Source organism: Hipposideros armiger, unplaced genomic scaffold (assembly GCF_001890085.2).
Source record: "Hipposideros armiger isolate ML-2016 unplaced genomic scaffold, ASM189008v1 scaffold_30, whole genome shotgun sequence".
In the NCBI taxonomy this organism is placed as follows: domain Eukaryota; kingdom Metazoa; phylum Chordata; class Mammalia; order Chiroptera; family Hipposideridae; genus Hipposideros; species Hipposideros armiger.
Window position 1 is genome coordinate 13,424 of NW_017731380.1, and position 19,754 is coordinate 33,177.

Genomic DNA, 19,754 nt, shown 5'->3' on the forward strand with positions numbered 1-19,754 from the left:
CCATTCTTTATCTAATGGATCTTCAGACTGTGTCTAGTTTTTGTACCTTGTGCTAGTCTATAAATAGAATTGCTGAATCAAGTGAAAAGTGTATTTTTTCATCTCTTCCTCCTCCTCCTCCTCAATATCAATAGATATTGTAAGATGACTTCCCAAAGAATTTGTAGCAATTTGCAACCCCACCTGCAGTGTCTGATTGTTCTCCCGCACTCCTTGCCAGCAATAGATGTTATGCTTCATTTTTTGTTCACTACTAAATTGAAGAGTGGAAAATGATATACTCTTATTTTAATTTGCATTTTTACTACCAGAAATCTTATGTGTTTATTAGCTAATATTTTACTTTTTACTGTCTACCCCTTAATGTTTATGTTTAGGGGCCCCTTCTAAGCATCATTCACTCTGAGAAATGTATAGCATTTCATGTCACATTCTCAAATTTCAGCACAACAACAACAATAAAAAATCAGGAAAGAGAAATTCGTACCTTTACCATACATATCTTTCTGAAACCAAAAGCCTTGCAAGAATTCCAGATGGAATGAGGAATGTTTCATACACCCTATTTTGACCCTATTGTTTCCATGTATCCTCAATTCACAGGTTTACCCAATAAAAACCTTGTAGATCTGTCAGGCCAACTCTTTACTCCCACCTCATTTATTTTTCTCTTACTTTCAATACAATAACATCCCCGCCCAGACCCATACACTATAACCTTCCCTGCATTTGGCCCTTTTACACATGGTGCCTCACTCCTTTTTTCTTAATTGTGCTCTACCCTTTAAATGCCCTTAAAGAATGGATGGATAGTGAATATATGTTTTTAATTTATTAAAACAACCTCGTGTCATTCAAACAATGATTTCATGTCACTGGAATATATCTAATCATCAGAAACACGGTTTCTACTAATTTATTCTACTATTTTCTTACTATTTACATACTATTTACATATCAATAATTCATATTGATTTCAGGGAAGTCTTTTACAATACCCCTCATTCCACCTGTAAATTAATTGTATTGATTAATAACTCTTTTTGCATGGTATTTACATATGGCCCAATAATCTTTGATTGTTGGTTTGTTTTAAGGGATATATCCTTTGTCTTAATGCTCTTTCCTTTCTCTACTTGTAGGGAAGTTTTTTGGGTTCAAGTTCCCTGGTCTGAGAGTTCTCACTTACAGAAAGCAGTCCTTACCACAAGAAGATCCCGATATGGTCGTAATTGACTCATCTAAGCAGAGTGATGATTCAGTAGCCATGAAGCACTTTAAGTCTCCTACAAAAGAAAGCTGCAGCCCCTCTGAAGCAGATGATACAAAAGCCTTGATACAGCCCAGCAAATGCTCCCCCTTGGTGAATATATCTGGACCTCTTGACCATTCTTCTCCCAAAAGGCAGTGGGACCGACTCTACCCTGACATGCTGCAGTCAACTTCCCAGCTGACTCATTCCAGATCGAAGGAAAGCATTTGTAGTATACGGAGGGCTTCGTCAGTTCATGATATAGAAGGGTTCAGTGTCCACCCCAAGAATATATTTAGAGACAGACATGCCAGTGAAGGTATGTTTGAGTTTTATTTTTATTTTTTTATATGAAAACATAAATTAATGGGTAATGAACAGTAATTTCCATATTATTTTTAATTTCAACATTAATCCTCATGCTCTAGGGGAAAAAATGTGAGTAAAAGCTACTAAAAATATGAGCCCTACATTCAGAGTTGTGATGGATTTCCTCTTTGAAACCTAGTGAATAATTTGATTTCTTCTGGCTTCTTTATCTGTGTTTCTGAAATAGTATGATAACCTTTATCGGCCTACTTTATGGAGTGTTAATGAATTAATGCCTAATATAAGATGTGCTGAGGTCATGGTACTGTCATCTCAAGCATAATTAATTTTGCTGCATTTATCAAACAGTGAAACCCTGGGAAGAAACAGTGGTGTGCCATCACAGGACTATTTTATTGTCCAACTCTTTCCAAAGGAAGCGCTGTATGAAATGTACATACTGAGTAATCAGAAACCTCTAAACTGATTAGGGGCAGGGAGGAAACAGGTAAGGGAAAGAGGAAAGTTTTAGGGGACAAAACAAACAAACAAACAAAAACCCTGAAAGTCTGGATCTCAACCAAAACCAACTTGTAAAGCAAAGTCAGAATTCATTTCCCATTCAACATTAACACAAAAATGGATAAATTTGTTGCATTTTTACTTTGTAACTGCTTGACACACGTTAATTCTCATTACAGCCTTATGAGTTAGGGACTATTATGAAGTCCCATTTTATAGATGAGGACACTGAGGCATAGATATGCTAAATAAATAACTGGCCCAATTTTATATAGTGCCAGAGCTAGCCTTCAAACCCAGGACTGCCTTTCTCCAGAACCCGCCGTCAATTCATGCAATGTTTTTCTTCCTTGCTACTGCTCCATAAAAACTTGCAGTAGGAGGGGTCTGTTGAGTCACTAAACTTGCCCCAGAGAGTGTGAGATTTAGAGTGCCTGTTGCATAAATGCATCAGTTTCACTTTTCTGAATTCTATAGGTCTGGGCTCCTGAGAGATTCACTGTCCTCTCTGTGGTATTCATTTCTGCAAGGACCCAGTGATGGCTGATGATAGCCATGCTGCTGCTGCTAATTTTCTTTTTAAAACATAAGAATGCATTTCACTTTCCAAACCAGAGGAGTTAAATGATTTTTACACCTGAGTGTGCAAAACAGTGTTTACATATATTATAGCATTTAATACATCCTACATTATATGTCTGTCTGTCATTCCTTTTAGATATGCAAGCAAATAATTACGTTGCTACAAGCTCCTCCAGCACAGGAGTTCTGGCATAATTAGCTCTGCAGCCTTAGTGTCCCAAACAATTTTGTCTATTTCATGGCTGAAACTCAATAAATGTTGGTGTAAAATCGAGAGGACCGTGCTCATGAAATATGTTCCAAAATCACACACATCAGAAAATAATGAGTTACTGGTTCTATAATGCTCTAAAATTCAAACCAAAATCTTAGGATTGAGTCATCTGGAGATCTTTATTTAAAGGGCACAGTATAGTAGAGAGGGCAGAAGAGGTGAAAGAAAATGAATTGGCCCCAAAAAATTCAAAGAGAGAAAAATCAATATCACAGAAACAGAAGGAAGTTTTCTATAAGATAGGTTTGAGAAACTGTATATACTAAGAGAGCATTTAGCGCAGTCATTTTAATCTGTCATCCAAAGAAGGTCAAAAGGAGAAAGAAAAATCAAATCAAGGATAATTTGCAAACTGGATAATCATTTAAGACCCTATACCATATAGTAATGGCATGCTCAAACCTCCTCAAGGAATGAGAGCTCTGAATTTTTATCTTTGAACAATGGGTCCTATGACTCAACAACAATAAATTCAACATGGTAATTTAAATTATGAACATACATCTTAGTTAATCCAGTAAGTGTAGTCATCTTTAGGAATTATACTGACTTTTCAGAGATTGGCCTTATTGCCTAGAACCTGAGTTACAGTATAATAACATTGAGAAACAATAACTTTGAATATTAAATGATACATAATCAGTGCATTATACAGACACAGATTTAGCCTGTGATTTGACAGTGGTGTTGAGTAGGTTAGAGCAGATTTTATGATTGAACTTTATTGTTTTCAATTTTATGTGTTCTCCATTTAGTTACTGATATAATTATGGGAAAAGATGATTTAGTATTTTTGGATTTCTTGGTATGAATTGTGTATATGGACGTGAGGTGTTGAGATCACCTTCAGTCTTCTCCCGACACCCAAGTTATGTTATTTTCAAAAAACTTATCACTTTCTTGCAGATGTTTCAGTCACTGTCTGGTTATTGATTGATAAATTCAGAGGGCATTTTGTACTTCAGATTTAGAATAATTTAGTGACAAAAATCACTGATTAGCATGGAAGAAACTGCACTTCTTAAGCATATATATTTGATATATTTTAGAAACAGAGCCACTTATAAAATTAAAACTGATTTTAATTTTATAAATCCATGTAACTGGGTTATAGGTTAAACCCCACATGAACCAGATTTTGAATTCATCTTTTTATCTCCTATTTCAAGAAGAGAAATGTCCTCCTCTCTAGGCTACCTTTGCAGAGCTTTAATTAATTTGCAAATATATTGGTGCATAATATTTCCCATTATCTTTTCATTTAATCTACATTATCAAGCACCTTAGAACTGTCCTTCTCAAACCCATTGTGGTGAAGGACTAGAATGTTTTATCTAATGCATCACTGACCAATACGTTTGTAAACACAATTAAAATTCACTACTAGAAAGTGAAATTTAAAAAAAATAGACACAAAATATAAACACCAATTATTTTATTAGATTGGAAGATGTAAAATTACTCTGTCAAACTGCTACAAGACTAAATGATTGCTCTACTTTCTGCCCTTAACCTGTCATGGAGTAATGACAAGCAGATCCAGTTATTATAGCACCAGCACAAAGACCACAAACTCTGCCTTAGAATGCCAAGGCAGCAGTAACCATATAATGTAACTTTTCACAGTTTTTTTTTAATTTATAAATATATATATATATATATAATTTCCAGGTTTGGTGAATAAAATTAGAAATTTTAGCTACTTGAAAGCACTTGTTACTTTACTAGTGATTTTTGGACTCCACTTCTGATGGGGATAATTAATTCAAAGTAATCAAGTTCTCCTCCACTATCCCTATTTGCTTTTTATCGTCCCTCAAAGAGGGTAGAGAGTTGTCATCTAAAGTCACAGATTTATTTGTGTATCTCTGTCCAAGGCAATGTCTACACTAGCAATTCAATATACCACACTCTTGAAATTGCTTCAATTGTAAGCTTTGAAACAATTATGATATATCCCAGATTTTAAATATGCACAGTATTAGATGAGATGCCAACAAATGTGGAACAGATTTTTCAAATCTTGGATATATTTGAATGGTTTTGACATGACTTCATTTATTTTAAGCTTGTGTGTTTCAAAACAAGAATGCATATTTTGTTAGTAGCAAGTATGTAACAGAGAGTCAGATTACTAATCTCAAAATAAATCTGAAAACACTCTGTTTTGAGATTTGAAAACAGCCCATTTTAGTATAAATAAATTTCCTAAATATTCTAGGTATTATACTATGCATTGTGACAACATAGATTTAAAAATCTTACATTACCTTAAATAGTCAAATGTTTCACTGATTTCTTACTTATTTTTGCCTAAAAATGATTCTTTGAGTACAATTCGGTATTTTCAAAATATACGTTGAAGAACATTCATGGGAGGGGCAATTAATAAATTTGTGATTAATAATGCAAGTTGGTTTATAAGGTAAAGCATTACCTTAGAAACATTTTTTCTTATTAACATATTAGGTGAAATTATACTAAAAAAGTCACTCAATGTGCAAAATGTGTAGTCTTTCTTTGTAGGTGATGGTTGAAGCAACTCTAAAATTGGCTTCTAAAAAGGTTGAAAGTTTTTATCACAACTGCAGGCAGTTGGGGATGTCTTTCTCCAGACTGTCATCATTATAAAATATGTATAAAATATCTTGGAATCCATTTAAATTAAGTGAGAAAAATGTTTTACATATTTGAACATGAATGCTTATGATACCAGATATTTTTTAGCATATGCATTTTACTTGGGTGAATAATACAAAATGTTATCCATTTCAAATTTTCAATCATTACATCCTGTTTTCTCTGATTGGTTTTATAGAGGTAATTCGCTGTATATAACATAATTTTAGTCGTCTTTTTACATTTCTCTCTTTTTTTCACCTTTATGTGCTCAAAACAGACAATGGTCGCAATGTCAAAGGTAACGTACAAACTCAAATTTCATCACCTGATGCTCACAGTGCCCCTTTACTTGGCATGTTAACTTGCCTGCTGTATGCCCTGTTCAATGCCACATCATTGCTGCCCTTAACTAGTCCCGGTGCCTGGTGGAGACATCATGGCTTGACTTTGTTGGAGACATTTTTACTTTCTCAGTTGTGTCACTAAAATGATTTTGAACTCCTTTTTCTTGCAAGCATAAACATAGGTTGACAATGAATACTTCCTAAATATTTAAATCATTTAGAAAGCTACAAATATCAAGCTAAATATAGTCCAGTGTGAGAGGCACATAAGCCTATTTCAGCCAAAAAAAGATTTTCTTTGAGTACAAGATTAAATAAAATAAGCAAAGTGCTACATGACAGCATCACTTTACTTGTTCCTCTTTTGTTTCCTTAAAACTAGTTTCACGTTCCTGGATGGCAGGGGGTATGGTTTTAAGCTTACTGTAGTAGTAAACTGTACATGCATGATAGTCATTTTCTATTTTTCTATATTACATTTCAGTCATTTTAAATTGTGTCCTATATTAGTCTGAAATCACTGGCATGACCTACAGCTATTGTAGGGTATTGTTTAATGGGGCAATACCTCTAGATAAAACTGGATTTGGCTAAAAATTTGAAATTCACTTCAGTTTCTCTACTATATCATAGTAGACACAAGAAATCACAAAGCATAATAATCATATATTTTCATCAAATGGAAAACTTTGGGGGCTTAGTCTTTTAACATAGGCCATGCATTCTGCTGTGGGTATGCATATGGTGACAATGACTCATTTTGTGCATGTGTGTTGCATGAACACGTCTCCACCAGTAACCATCATTACTTAAAATTCACTGTTTGGGCCTCTTTCCTATGTCACTGCTACTCCGATCACTGTGAAGTTGTGTATATTGATTTCTTAATTGCTTCTCTAATTAATTCAGAGTTGGTGACAATTATGAATTAAAAGCACTAGAATGTAAAGATTTTTCTGGTCAGCAGCCCAGCATAATTTGAAAATAAGGGAAATTGTGGCAACTTCTTCCCATCCCAATTTTATTTTGTAAGCACTTCCAAAAGGGTCTATGCAGGTGATCTCCAATAGTGGGATGGGATTTCATGTACATGATTATTTTATCCTTGGCCTGTCCACTGAGATTTCTAAAAGGAAGCAAATTAGTGTCAGCTGCAGGTAGTGATTTGCGTTGATAGAATTCAGAAAATAACATAAAGAAACAATACAGACAGCTCTCACCAAGTTGCCTCTGTGAAATATGACTGGCTTTAGCATTTAACAATTAGCAATAAATTATTAGATATTAATTTTCTCGCAATCTTTTACATGAGGTGAGAAAAGAATCTAATTTTTCTCAACAAATAGAAAATTAAGCTTGCTTATCTTTCAAACCAGTAGTTCACATAGTTGCCATTCAAACTAGAATAATTTTATTTTCTCTCATAAACTAATCCATTTCACCTCCAACCCTTTTTCCTCAACCCCCATATTTAAATAGCAATAGTCTTTGAACAAAAATGAACAATAAAACTCATAATTTGGAATTAGGAAACTCTAAACCATTGTAGAAAGTTTTCACATACTAATATTTATGAAGTTAAACTCCCAAGTTAAACAAAACATGTCCACATTTAATAAAAATGTCATATACCTGTGCCCTCCAAGGTCTTCATTATTTGTTCAGGCTCTGGTTTTGAAAACTATTTAAAAAAATATTTAAGTGTCTGGCTCCTTAAGATTTTCACAGAGCAATTAATATACTAACTGGATATAGGACAATACATCAACTGTGCATTTAAAAAATTTTTTGGCTTTATTTCTAAACCACATTTACATTAAAAATTTGAAAAATAAAAGACAAATTTCTACACTCCTTTGTATATAAATATAGGTTTTTTTTAATTTTATTTTGCAATTTCTAACCCAATCAAAGTTTTTTTCTTTACCAAAATAAAATAAATAATTTAGGAAAGTCTTTGAAAGGTTTTCAAGATCACCTGGATTATTCCCCTCAGGGAAGGGTGTTAGCTAAATCCCTTACTCAGGTTGTAGAGGCATCTTTATCTCCAGGGGAGCCCTTTTTTTTAACTTTCTTGGGAAATCCGTTTTGCTGCCTGTTACAAAAAGAGCTAACTTAAATCCTTCTTGCTGAAAGGTAGTTTACTCCCCTTCATCTATCCTGAGATTGGCAGAGATACTAGCTGGCTACCTCTAATCTTGATGTAACATTGCAGTATAAAAACAGCAAATCCGTACTCACTCTTTTCTTCTTAACGGAATAATTTTCATTTAAGCTTCTTTCTTGGGATCTATTTTGTTTACCCTTAATAAATTCCCATCACACTCTGACTCTTTAAAATAAGACTTCAGAGATCAAAAGGTGCAGCCCATTATCAAAGAGTGAAAAAGGTAATTTAAATAAATTGTATATGCTGTTTATTTGTGTGTGTACAACATATTTTTTAACAACTTCACCAATATGTGAGAGGTAAACTTAATCCTATCTTGATCACTCATAAACTGGTTTTCACCTCAAATTAAGTGGTTTCTGCCTATTCCGTGTTCCAAGTTACTAATAAAAATTAACCCCTTCTCCTATTTAGTAAGTCATTAATAAATTTCCCCCCTCTTTTGATTTTACCTCCTCATTATCCCAAGTGACTCTGCATCCCACTGACAATGGTATGTTCAGTTTCTAATTTGTCTAACAACCTGAGATATGAAGAAGCAAAACTACTCTCAAGATTTATTGCAGCTTTTACCTTCTCTCTAGCCACTAAAGTGTCAGACTCACAAAGGAAATCAATTGATTAGACACAACTGTTTCTTAGAAGCTCCATTGGCTGTGACTGAGTATTTGTAATCTGCAAATTGATTTTCAATGTGACAGTTTTCTTCCTATGTGATATGTCATGCCCTGAAACAGACAATAGAGATATTGACTACAAATAATTTGACAATTACTTTTTATCTTTCTAGTATTAAAATAAGTCCTTATTGACAGTGTTTTTACAAAATCCAATTACTAAACAAAACACTTGCATTTTCTTTAATGTTAAGTCACTTCAGTGATTTAGGTTTTATTAAACTTTAGCAAAATAAACTCAGGGCCCTAAGAAATATTGTATAAACCCCTGATGATTTGAAAACAACCTTAATATTTTTTATTTCCTTCTCTTTTGTCCCATTTGGCCCTTGAGAACAATGGTCTTAAAAAAATAGCATTATTTAAAAATATATATTATCAGATGTCCTTAGCTGTATTTCCAGCACCATCTGAAAGAGAATATATTCCCCTTTAATATCTTGAAACTCATGGTAAACTTACGCGTAAATAGCCCCATTATAAAAATTTTAAATATCTTTAATCTAAAACTCTTCCCAGTTGTTGCTTTAGCCTCTAGCTTGATCTCTAAATGCAGGGTATTTCTTTGTAGCTGGAACCTGGCCTACTTTATATTTAATCAGACACTTGTAATGTAGCACAGCTTTATACAGCTGTTGGTTTAGGTTTTTTTTTTTTGTTCACCTGTTTTCCATCTCCTCCTTTTACATTGGAAAATTTAATCTGGTCATCCATTTTGCAAATGTTTTTCCAAAGAACATCAAGTCCTCCTATATACTTTTGAGTTTGACTTTCCTTTCTACTGAATCTAATATTTCCCTTTATTTCTGCCCATTTATTTTCTTTAAATTGATTTAACTTTGTTTTTCAGGTTATTCTCCTTTCTTTCATTAGAATCCTAAACCCCATCTGTTCATGACCACTCTCAGGGAGGCTGCCTTTCACCTTTAAATCCTCAACCAAGGCCTCTCTGAATATAGACCTGGGAGGTAGGAAAACCTGTATTCTGATTTCTAGTCCTTGATTCTTATTCCCTTTGGCCTCATATTCTGTCTGCTTCAGTTTACAATTGGTAAAATTAGAATATTGCTAATACCCATCTTAATTATAGTGCTGGAAATTTTTTTCATTAGTATTTCGATAGGTTTTAGAGGAGCCTAAGCCAACAATGATCATCTTGCAGACTCTTAGCAGACTTTTGCACTTAAACATTTTCAAAATCAGTGGAAAAAAGCATAATGATCTTTGTTATACAGGATAAAAAAGATTGTAAACATCTTATCCAAGGAGCATGCATGAATTACTTTAAGTAATATTTTAAATCTGCTAAATTCTTTAAACATATAGATTCAAAAGAAAACCTAGGTTAAACCTTTAACACTAACAGCTTAAAAAAGAAAACCAGAATAGAGTTTAGAAATGTTTTCCACCAGTAAAAGAAGCTAAAATATAGACTGTGATGAAGTTGTATATTCTGAGACCAAATCTGAGTATGACATGTATTGACAGATGGTTTCTCCACCCTATCAGACCTAATGTCCCCTTGTTTCAACAAAGATTTTATTATACTCATTTTATTATTCTGAAATGAAATTCAGAGATAGTTTAACTTATTTCTAAAAGAGGAACATGATTTCTTAACTGTAGTATAAAGGAGAGATAAAAGAAAAACAGTTTATAATAATATGATATTTCTCTCAATATATTGACGTTCAAATGTAACTACACTAGAAGACATAGTGGAATAATAAGATGTAAGAGAGAAAATTGGCTTTAAACGCATTGAAGACATGACAAAACAATCCATGTAAGTACTGAATAAAATGACAGAGCAGGAGTCTGGGTGGATAACAAAATAAAAACCACTATTGGAATAAATAGTAACATTGGACTTATTTATATATGAATTTTAAAAATAGGCAAACCCAAAATGGAATTATGAATAATATACCAAGATAAAGTGGGGAGAGAATGAGGAAGTATAATATTCTCACAAATGAGCTGGCCCTTGCTTTAAGTATAGTGTTAAAATAATGCCTTATGTGATAACATGCAATAGTAATGAATTGCATAGAAGAAAGAAATTGAAGTAAATGTCAGGACATATATTCACCTCCAACACTGAAAAAAGACCTTGCAGACCATATGCCTTCATAACAATGGGAACTAGAAGATGGGTTGGAAGAAGAAATGGCCATCAAGGCATTTTGGAGAAATTGTGGAGATCTCTAGGGAGTTATTAGGGCGCTACTGGAAACCAACAGGCAATCCCAAGACAAATCATTTCAAATGGTTAGTTTTCCCACATAGATTTCATTGTATCACACATCACTTTACATATGTAGGAGAACAATAATATGAAATAATGATTTGTAGTGTGATTTCTACAATTCTCTGCAAATTTAATAATATTCAGTTCTAACATTTAAAAAAAAAGATTTAAATCTCTTCACTTATATACTTGCACATGACCACTACAAACGCAGATTATACCTCAAGTCTGAAATTTTGTATTGGCAACAAATTCCATAAGGAGTGTAGCTCCAGGTAATAGGATTTCCCAAAATGGTGGACATTTTGGAAATGTCCACCATTTCCAAATGGTAAAGTTCTGAATAAAACTATAAAAAAAAAAAAACACCAAAAACTTACCCTCTACATTGTAGTTGTAGCTCTGGAAAGTTCAATGTATATTAAAATCATCTTTAAAGTACACTATACTCTTTATATGTGAACTAGTTAGGATTGAGGCTCAGATCATTATAAACAGGCTTTTCACCTACATGAAAGCCCATTGGGACATATGGGACAACTTTTCAAGATGAGAGAATAGCCACCTCCTATCATTCTGACAAACAAAAGTGCCCCTAGGGTGAAGCACTGTTATCGTTGAGATCACTTGCTGATCAGTGTAGCCAATCCAGTGCAGTTTATTGAAACTGGTTACAAGCATAATCAAAATATATTTCAAAGTGCCTGTCTGCCTTAACATCATAGATGATCCATGTTTTTACCCAGTTTATTAAAATAATTTTGATAGGCAATCCGCTACAGAATTCCAACAGATAGGAGGATGATAGAGACAGAGCATTGAAAAATGGGCTAAAGGATTTTAAATACAATTTAACTTTACACCTAAGATCAGCCTTCTATCGGGTTGTCGGAAAAGTCATGATGCATTTTTGCGATGAAAAACATAGAAAAAGTACGTCATGACTTTTCCGACAACCCAATATAATCCCTCGTCAGTATCGCTGTGAGCAGCCAAATTACCTAAGGAGTGAAAATATAACATTAGAGTTGGGGAGAGGACAATATCAAGAAATCTGAAGTCGTAGAATATTTTGAAATTTTAAATAATGAGATATAGACCTGGTATGTAGCCACAGAATGATACAAAAAAGGAAACACTATTTAGGACATTTTCCAATAATAAATTAGTGGTGTGAGGTGGAGACTTCTACAAATACTTGGAGAGTGGGGTTTTTGTCAGCGTCCTGGCCAAAAGCTAGATTAATTTGGTGCTGCTTTTGGCTCTCCTGTCCTTGTTATATAAATAGAAAAGAGTGAGAATCTATATGAAAACAAAGATGTACTGGGTAATAAATGTGCAGAGAGCTCAATGACACTTTTTACCTAGATGGACGTGGTCATCATCATGGGTGAAACTCAGGGACTAAATAGAAATGCACCTCAAGGAACACAATATTTGCTACATAGATAAAAATTCTGTTAAAATCACTTTAAACTTTTACAATAATCAAATATAAACTTTTTAAACAAAGCAATGTGATCTTTCTCCAATGTAGCTATGAACTAAGTGATGGGTATTTTTCTCTTAGCATTATATTTGATCCAAGTTGACTGATTATTGTGGCCCAAAATATACGATCTATAAATCTAATTTCAACTATCTATACCTCAGTTGGTGTGTAAAGTACACTTTGATTTCTAAACTGTGTTAGTTTTATTCTGAACAAGGGAAAAGAATAAGGCAAAATGTGTTGACTAACAAGTTCATTCATGCAGCTTGTATGCTTTAAGGACTCTGAGGCAGAAAGATAATGGCTGCATAATACTGTAGGCTCACGATTTTTCTAAAATTCTTCCTGATGCTAATTTTTAAAAGCTACATAATGGTAAAAGTAACATCAGCCATTGTACAAGAAACTCTGGAGCATTTTCTTACTCTCCCTAAGCAACAGACAATAGGTTCATCTCAAAAAAATGTGTAGCTGGCCTCCCTCAAAAAGGTTGCCAGGAGTCCTGTCACCTTGCCAAATTATCTGTAGGAGAGGAACATCAGATGTGACCAGGCTTGGTCAAAGAGTACAAACTTCCAGCCATAAGATGAATGAATAAGTTCTGAGGATCTAATGTACAACATGGTTAAAAACAGAAAAATAGCAACGTACTACCAAACCCAGATTTGTCCTATTACCCAGCTATGGTCACTTCAATTATAAATTATGTTTGCTAAAGCATTCTTCTGTTTGTTTTTTTTTTTCCTCTCCTCAAAATTGGTCAGTCAAATCTAAATGAAAGAAAAAGAGGAAAAAGATTTTAAAATCCCACACAGGTTACAAGAATGTTCAATAAAGTCCACACACACACACACACACAAAAGATTTGTACTTCTCAGTCTTATCTGAAATTCCTCCATCTGGGCTTACCTCTTGTGGAACCTCTGCAAAACATTTCGTAGAGGTAATAGAAGCATATGCAGAACCCACCTGGCTTGTCCCTTTTCATGTCACAGAGAGGAGAATAATAGAAATTGGAACAGGGTAGACAGCCGGGTCAGAAATTGATGGCCAACATGAGTTTAACCACAGGCAAGTCCTTCCTTGAATAATCCTGGGATTATAAAAAGAAACTAAAAACTTTGAAGGTAGAATCTGCCCAATGATAGAGGTTGGAGATTTTTCTTTTATTCCAGAGATTTGAAAAAGGTCAATAATAGGTAAAGTCTCCATCTACTTTATGGATACTCACGTGCAGTTCCATGTGGCTGCCGGTGATCCTAAACCCTGAGTACAGGTATCAGTTAGCCAAATTAGTCACACCTGATCAGGGTCACACTGGTCACGGATCACTAGCAGGTCATGCAGGACCATCTCGTTCTCCTTTTATTTCTTCTGATGCTGCTTTTACAAATATTTTCCAATTTTTTTAGGGCCTTTCAATCATATCAAGTCAAGCCTCCTGGGATCCACTTCGGATTCAAACCTCAACAAATACAGCACCATCAACAAGATTCCACAGCTCACTCTGAATTTTTCTGATGTGAAACCTGAAAAAAAGAGTACATCCCCTCCTTCTTCTGATAAAACCATTATTGCACCCAAGGTTAAAGATAGAACGCACAATGTGACAGAGAAAGTTACGCAGGTAGGACACAATTTTACTGTCAATTTCAACTGTTTTTAAGGTTCTTTTCTGCACCATAAAATACATTTTTCTCCCTATGAATGATTATCAAGAAAGGTAAGCCATTTATTTGCACTCCAATATATCTTGAGATATTAGGTGATTCTCACAAATTAATAAAACTACAGATTGTGATCGTCTATTATAAGACTAAGCAAAAAATGGGCTTGATATCATTGTTCTCTTTGTTCTAGAGGTGGTTAACCTGCTATTCATCATGTTTGAACATTTATTGTTTTGTTGCCAACTCTTGCATTATTAAAGTGTGGTTTTTTATTATAATGGATATATCTATTGAAGCCTTAGGTGACTAATTGGTATTTACTCTCAACTGCAGCCTTTTTTTTTTGCATTTACTCTACTAAGTAGAGTCAGATAAGTCAGCTGACTTGGGGAAAGAGCTGTTTGAGATGATGAAGTCAGAGTAAAACAATGTCTCTCGGTAACAATGTTTTATTGTTTTCAAATAAATATTGCATGTTGAACTAGGATAAAAAGGCATTGCATAGCAGGAGACATGCTTTAAAGAATAGAGAAAAATGATTTGTACTTATTATTTAAAATACCAACCTAAGCAATACCTAGCTTTTGCTTACAATTCACTTACATTGTTGGGAATTCATGACTCTAAAATTTGTATCAAGTAAACAGGTTTTTTGCTTTTTCCTTTTCTTTTTTTACAAATTACTTAGTAAATTTGCTTAGCAAATCTTTTCATACACTGTGACAATATAAAGATAAACTTGACCCCAAACTCTATCCCGAGCATTGAAGATTTTAAATTGATAAGGTTTTTCTGTAATTATAATCACTAAGAGCAACGCTATAGTGGTTTGTAAATAACCTCTTCTGTGTGGGCTGATAGCTATGTAAAGACCATGGATCAGTTGTGAATAGACCTGCACACTTTCTACTTATTTGAGATGGGAAATTATACATGCCTTCTTCTAACATAAATTTTGATATTTATGTAGTAATGAAGCATTCTACCCTTGGCATTTTATTCTTAACTTCGTAAACTGGACTTAATAATGGTCAATGAATTGTCTACTGTATTAGCACCACTTTGATAGCTTTGAATTTTATTTGCAATTATTTTTACCTTAAAAGCTCTCTTACTTCCAGACAGTAACCATCACATGGGTATATGGAAATTAAGAGATCTTAGCAATTACACAGAAGATTGGTTGCAAATATGAGGGTCAGGGCCCTGGCAGTAGCATGAGTGAGTGAAGGAGGCAGGGCAGCACAGCAGGATGGGGCCTGGACTGAAGGTCTCTGCAGAGCCCAGGGCCCACTGTAGATGGAGGCCACTCAGCTCTAGTCATTTCTGGTCATGAGGAATGCTTGACCAATGTTTCCAAATCTCCCAATTTTAAAAAGAAGCTGAAAATTCAGAATTTACAATAAACTCTTAATTTCTAAAAGTTGGCAAACTAATTTAAAATGCTTTTTTTTTTTTTTTTGCCGAACAAATCATACCTTAAGGCCTATGGGCAGCCAAGTGTGATCTGTGCAAAGCTTTCATGTGCGTGGACCACCATAGGGCCCACCCTGTCCTGCCACATTCAGCAGACCCACTGTGCCAGGAGAGGGTGATACACATGGGGATCAGAGGTGGCGCCTACCTGCTCCATCTTTCTGAGCCTGGTGAGAGGGGAAACATGAAATGAAATCATGTTAATAAAGACTACAGGAACACAGGTTAGGGGAAAAGTAATTATACTTTAGTGGGAGAATTTTCAGAGGAAAAAGAAAGAGATAGGATGGGACATTTAAACTGGATCTATTATGAAAGATCACTTATCCAACTGGGTAGTTAATGATGTTTAAGAATGTAGCTGGTTGCCACGTATACTTGTGTTTTAATTCTGGATAAGTCATTCATTGTGTGCTGTGGGGACAAGTACCGTTTATTGTGTGACATGGAGGCAAGTTTTAGTGATAACAAGAGTTACTTCTCGGTGTTGATACAAAACATAAAGTGATGTATGGAAAGTGTTCATAACAGTGCTTACTAAGTACATAGCATTAATGTCAGCCATCATTCTGCTTATCAATGTTCATGTATGACCCCCCCTCTGCCCTCCTCATCCATGTCTACAGGATCCTTTGGTCCTCATGTCACCAGGGCCTGGAAGAGAGTTCATGAGATATTTATTGATAGAAGGAAGGAAGGAAGGAGGGAAGGAGGGAGGAAGAAGGAAAGAGAAGTTGGCCAAGTGGGTAAGGGAAGGGTTGAGAATCCCAGGTAGAGAAAACAGCAAGAAGAAAGTTGTAGAGGCACAAAAACCTGTGTATCTTATGAGAACAAGTGGCTTCCTGGCCAGAGAGAGGCTAAGCTGGGCAGGGGCTTGTTTCAGGTCGGGGAGCTGCTAAAACTTTCCTTTCCGGATGGTTCTTCTCTACCTTTTTCACGTGAGTGCCTTGAGGGTCTGAGTAAAATGCAATAGCTGTCATCAAAAGTATTATTTCATAGTCTCATGCTTTCTCCTTAGATCCCAGTAACTTTTACATTTAGCTCCATAATATTAGAATATTTTTTGTAACATTTAAAAAAATGTTTTAAACTACTTAGCCACTGAGGGAAACTGCGGCCCACAACAAGGCCCCATACTTTTCCTACAGCTTCTCATACTTCACCCAAATCATGAAGTACCCCTCCCCACAGTCTCCAAAGTACTTCAATTGGATAAATGCGGTGCAGGCACAACACCTTTTTAAGATATTGAAAGATTAGAATGGCTCTGTTTTATAAAGGACCGCTTTCCTTCCTTCCTTCTTCTTCTTCTTCTTCTTCTTCTTCTTCTTCTTCTTCTTCTTCTTCTTCTTCTTCTCCTTCTCCTCCTCCTCCTCCTCCTCCTCCTCCCCCTCTCTCCCACCCCTCCCTCCCTCCCTCCTTAGTTGCCTCCCTCCCTCTCTCTGAAAAATAAGTGATAGGAAGGAGATTAAGGAGATGAATAGACCACTTAAATGTCTGGCTGTGGTTCTGGCCAGAAATGAAGAGGGGCTGGAAAAAGGCTGAGGCAGGAAACTAGAGAGAAGAGGATCAGTAGAAATGCTCTATTTTCTTTTTAGTGCCTTTTTTAGCTTTTAGTAACAAACCTTCCAGTTATCCACATGTCACACCAAACAAGGTAGAGATCAAATAGTGAGAAATTTCTCCTGCAGACATAGCCTCTGGAAATTTGGTCTAAGCACTTGAAAGCAGGATGATCCTATAACTATTTTCTCATTTAGCGTTTGTGAAGCTTCCCGATAATGGCTATCTCTGGAATTCCTATATTCACAACACTTAATATCACTTGTCCCCTAGTCACTGAAAAAACTTGGTAGTAACCCAGAGACTTTATTATTACCTTTGATAGGCTGATGTGGAAATTCTCCTTGTCTAGAAATTCATAAAATATTTGCTGTAGGCAGTCAGCCATATTTTCTTTATCTAATGTTCTTATTTGCTTCATTCCCTTAAAACATTTGTGGTAATCTTTTCTTCAAGAAATATCAGAGTGTTATTCATAGATCATCCCACAGTGAGTTTTAAGTGTTTCTATGAGCACAAACAATAGAGCAGACATTAAAAAAAAAAAAGACATAAATAAGAGGAAAAGGAACAATTAATCTCTGTTCATGTTATGCTCTCTCCCATATGCACTTTATTATGCACTGGCTAATTACTAATTAGTCAATTAGTTATTTGCCTCCCTAGCTAGACAAAGCTTCTTCAGGGTATGGACCATGTTTTCATTCATTCATTCATGCATTCATGTATTCATCTATTTGTTTATTCACTCAACAAGCACTTATTGAGAGCTAGTAGGTACAGCGCTAGGTTCTGGAAATTCATGCTACAAGGCAAATTCTCTGCATTCAAGAAGTGAGGGAGGCTGACAAGCACAGTTCATAGGCATTACCGTGCAGTATGAAGTATTCCACTATAGGCACACTCAGAGTGCAGAAGGCCCTGGGAGAGGAGATGTTGCCTCTGTTGGGACTTTAGGGGAGTGGTTGGGAAATAGACACACTTAGATGAGTTTCGAAGCTTGAGAAGTTTCCAAGGTTTGGAATTAGAATCTGCAGTGGGGCACACTTGAGTATCAGTGAGTGAAGCATGAAGTTTTTGTATCACTAGTGCATAGCATAACATACAACCCATATGAAGAATCTTAAAAGATCCGGAAATGGACCACTGAAGGTATTGGAGAGAATTAAACAAGCGTAAATCTGCGGGTCAAAAATCCCTAAAGCAAATGCCTGACTTCTACCTTCTCCCTTTAGTCTAGGTTCCGATTCTTTCTGTTGTTTTAGGTTCAGAGACCCCTTTTATTGGCTGCGCTTACAGGCCAGATTTCTGGAATGCATCAGATCTTTACGTCATAGTCCTTCTGACCTCTATTCATTAGAAAAAATAGAAAATAACTCGCAGAGGGTGTGGATTTTTAAAATTTTTTTATCTTAACTACAACCCAGCTGGTACAGACTGATGTGTAGTATGGTCTACCTCAGGGAGGCAAGACCCTGGTTGGCCAATTTCTACCAAATACAATGCAATGGTGTTTAGAGGAAAAGTTGGGTAGAAAGCAGAGGTCTGCTTTTACTGTGCAATTGTGCTTCTCAATTAAGGATCAAATGCTTGGCTGTGTCTGCCTCTTTTGAAATAAAGTAAACCAGACGTCTGCACTCTTGTATGATTTCATTATTCCTGAGGCTAGTTCTAGTTCCAATTCAAATGTTACGTTAATTTTTAGGATACAATGTATCATTTTGTTGTCTTGTTCTGCTTTAACAAGTTTAGTATTAGGTCACTCTCTCTAGATAAGTATGAGTATCAAAAATGGTTTATAAGATGTGGATTCCAAAGCTTTAATTGGCCAGACATGTGAAACTGTATTGGTCAGTGCCTAAACAGGATGAAACAGAAGCCCAGCTGGAACCACATTAAGCAAAAAATGAAAGGAAGAGGAGCAGTTTATCCGCTCACAGAACCTACAAGTAAAGGGGCAGATCTGCCTTGGGGCATGGCTGCATTCTTTGTTGGAACAGCTGATGACATTCTCTCCCTGTCAGCCATGCTTTCTTCTGAATCGACTTCACTCTACTCTGCATCTGATGAAAGCCAGGCCCTCAGACTTTCCTGTCTCACAGAATACTTACACTTGGTGATTCATAAGAACTGCCTTCTCTCCTCTACTGTCCATGTCATTCCCGAGAAAGTGGGCTCTGATTGGCCAACCTCAGTCATGTGCTCATCCTCGTGATGGAAGACATGTAGCCCCCCAAATGATAACCACACTAGAAAAATTCAGGGGTGGGGAGGGCAGAGGAGAGACTCTAAGGAAGGAGAACAGACAACTGTGGCCCATTGCAAAAATGAAGATAGAAATTCAGACTAACAGTCTCTCTCTCTCTCTCTCTCTCTCTCTCTCTCTCTCTCTCTCTCTCTCACACACACACACACACACACACACACACACACACACACACACAGAGTACCCATTCATGTTAAAAGGCAAATTCTCTACCTCCCAGAGGCGAGGGAGACAGACAAGAACACTACATAGGTATTACGATGCAGCGTGAAGTGCTGAGAAGG

At 35.7% G+C, this 19,754-nt stretch overlaps 1 protein-coding gene across 3 annotated transcripts in view; it reads left to right on the forward strand.

Moving 5' to 3' along the window:
• Positions 1–1,151: 1,151 nt before the first annotated feature.
• Positions 1,152–19,754, forward strand: part of KCNH7 (potassium voltage-gated channel subfamily H member 7) — a 129,618-nt gene continuing 111,015 nt past the window's right edge. For all 3 annotated transcript variants that reach the window (XM_019636813.1, XM_019636815.1, XM_019636814.1), the window contains exons 1-4: positions 1,152–1,571; positions 5,839–5,859; positions 6,288–6,311; positions 13,908–14,122. In XM_019636813.1, coding sequence (XP_019492358.1) covers positions 1,223–1,571; positions 5,839–5,859; positions 6,288–6,311; positions 13,908–14,122 — 609 coding nt within the window. In that variant the 5' untranslated portion in view covers positions 1,152–1,222. The remainder of the gene's footprint in view (positions 1,572–5,838; positions 5,860–6,287; positions 6,312–13,907; positions 14,123–19,754) is intronic.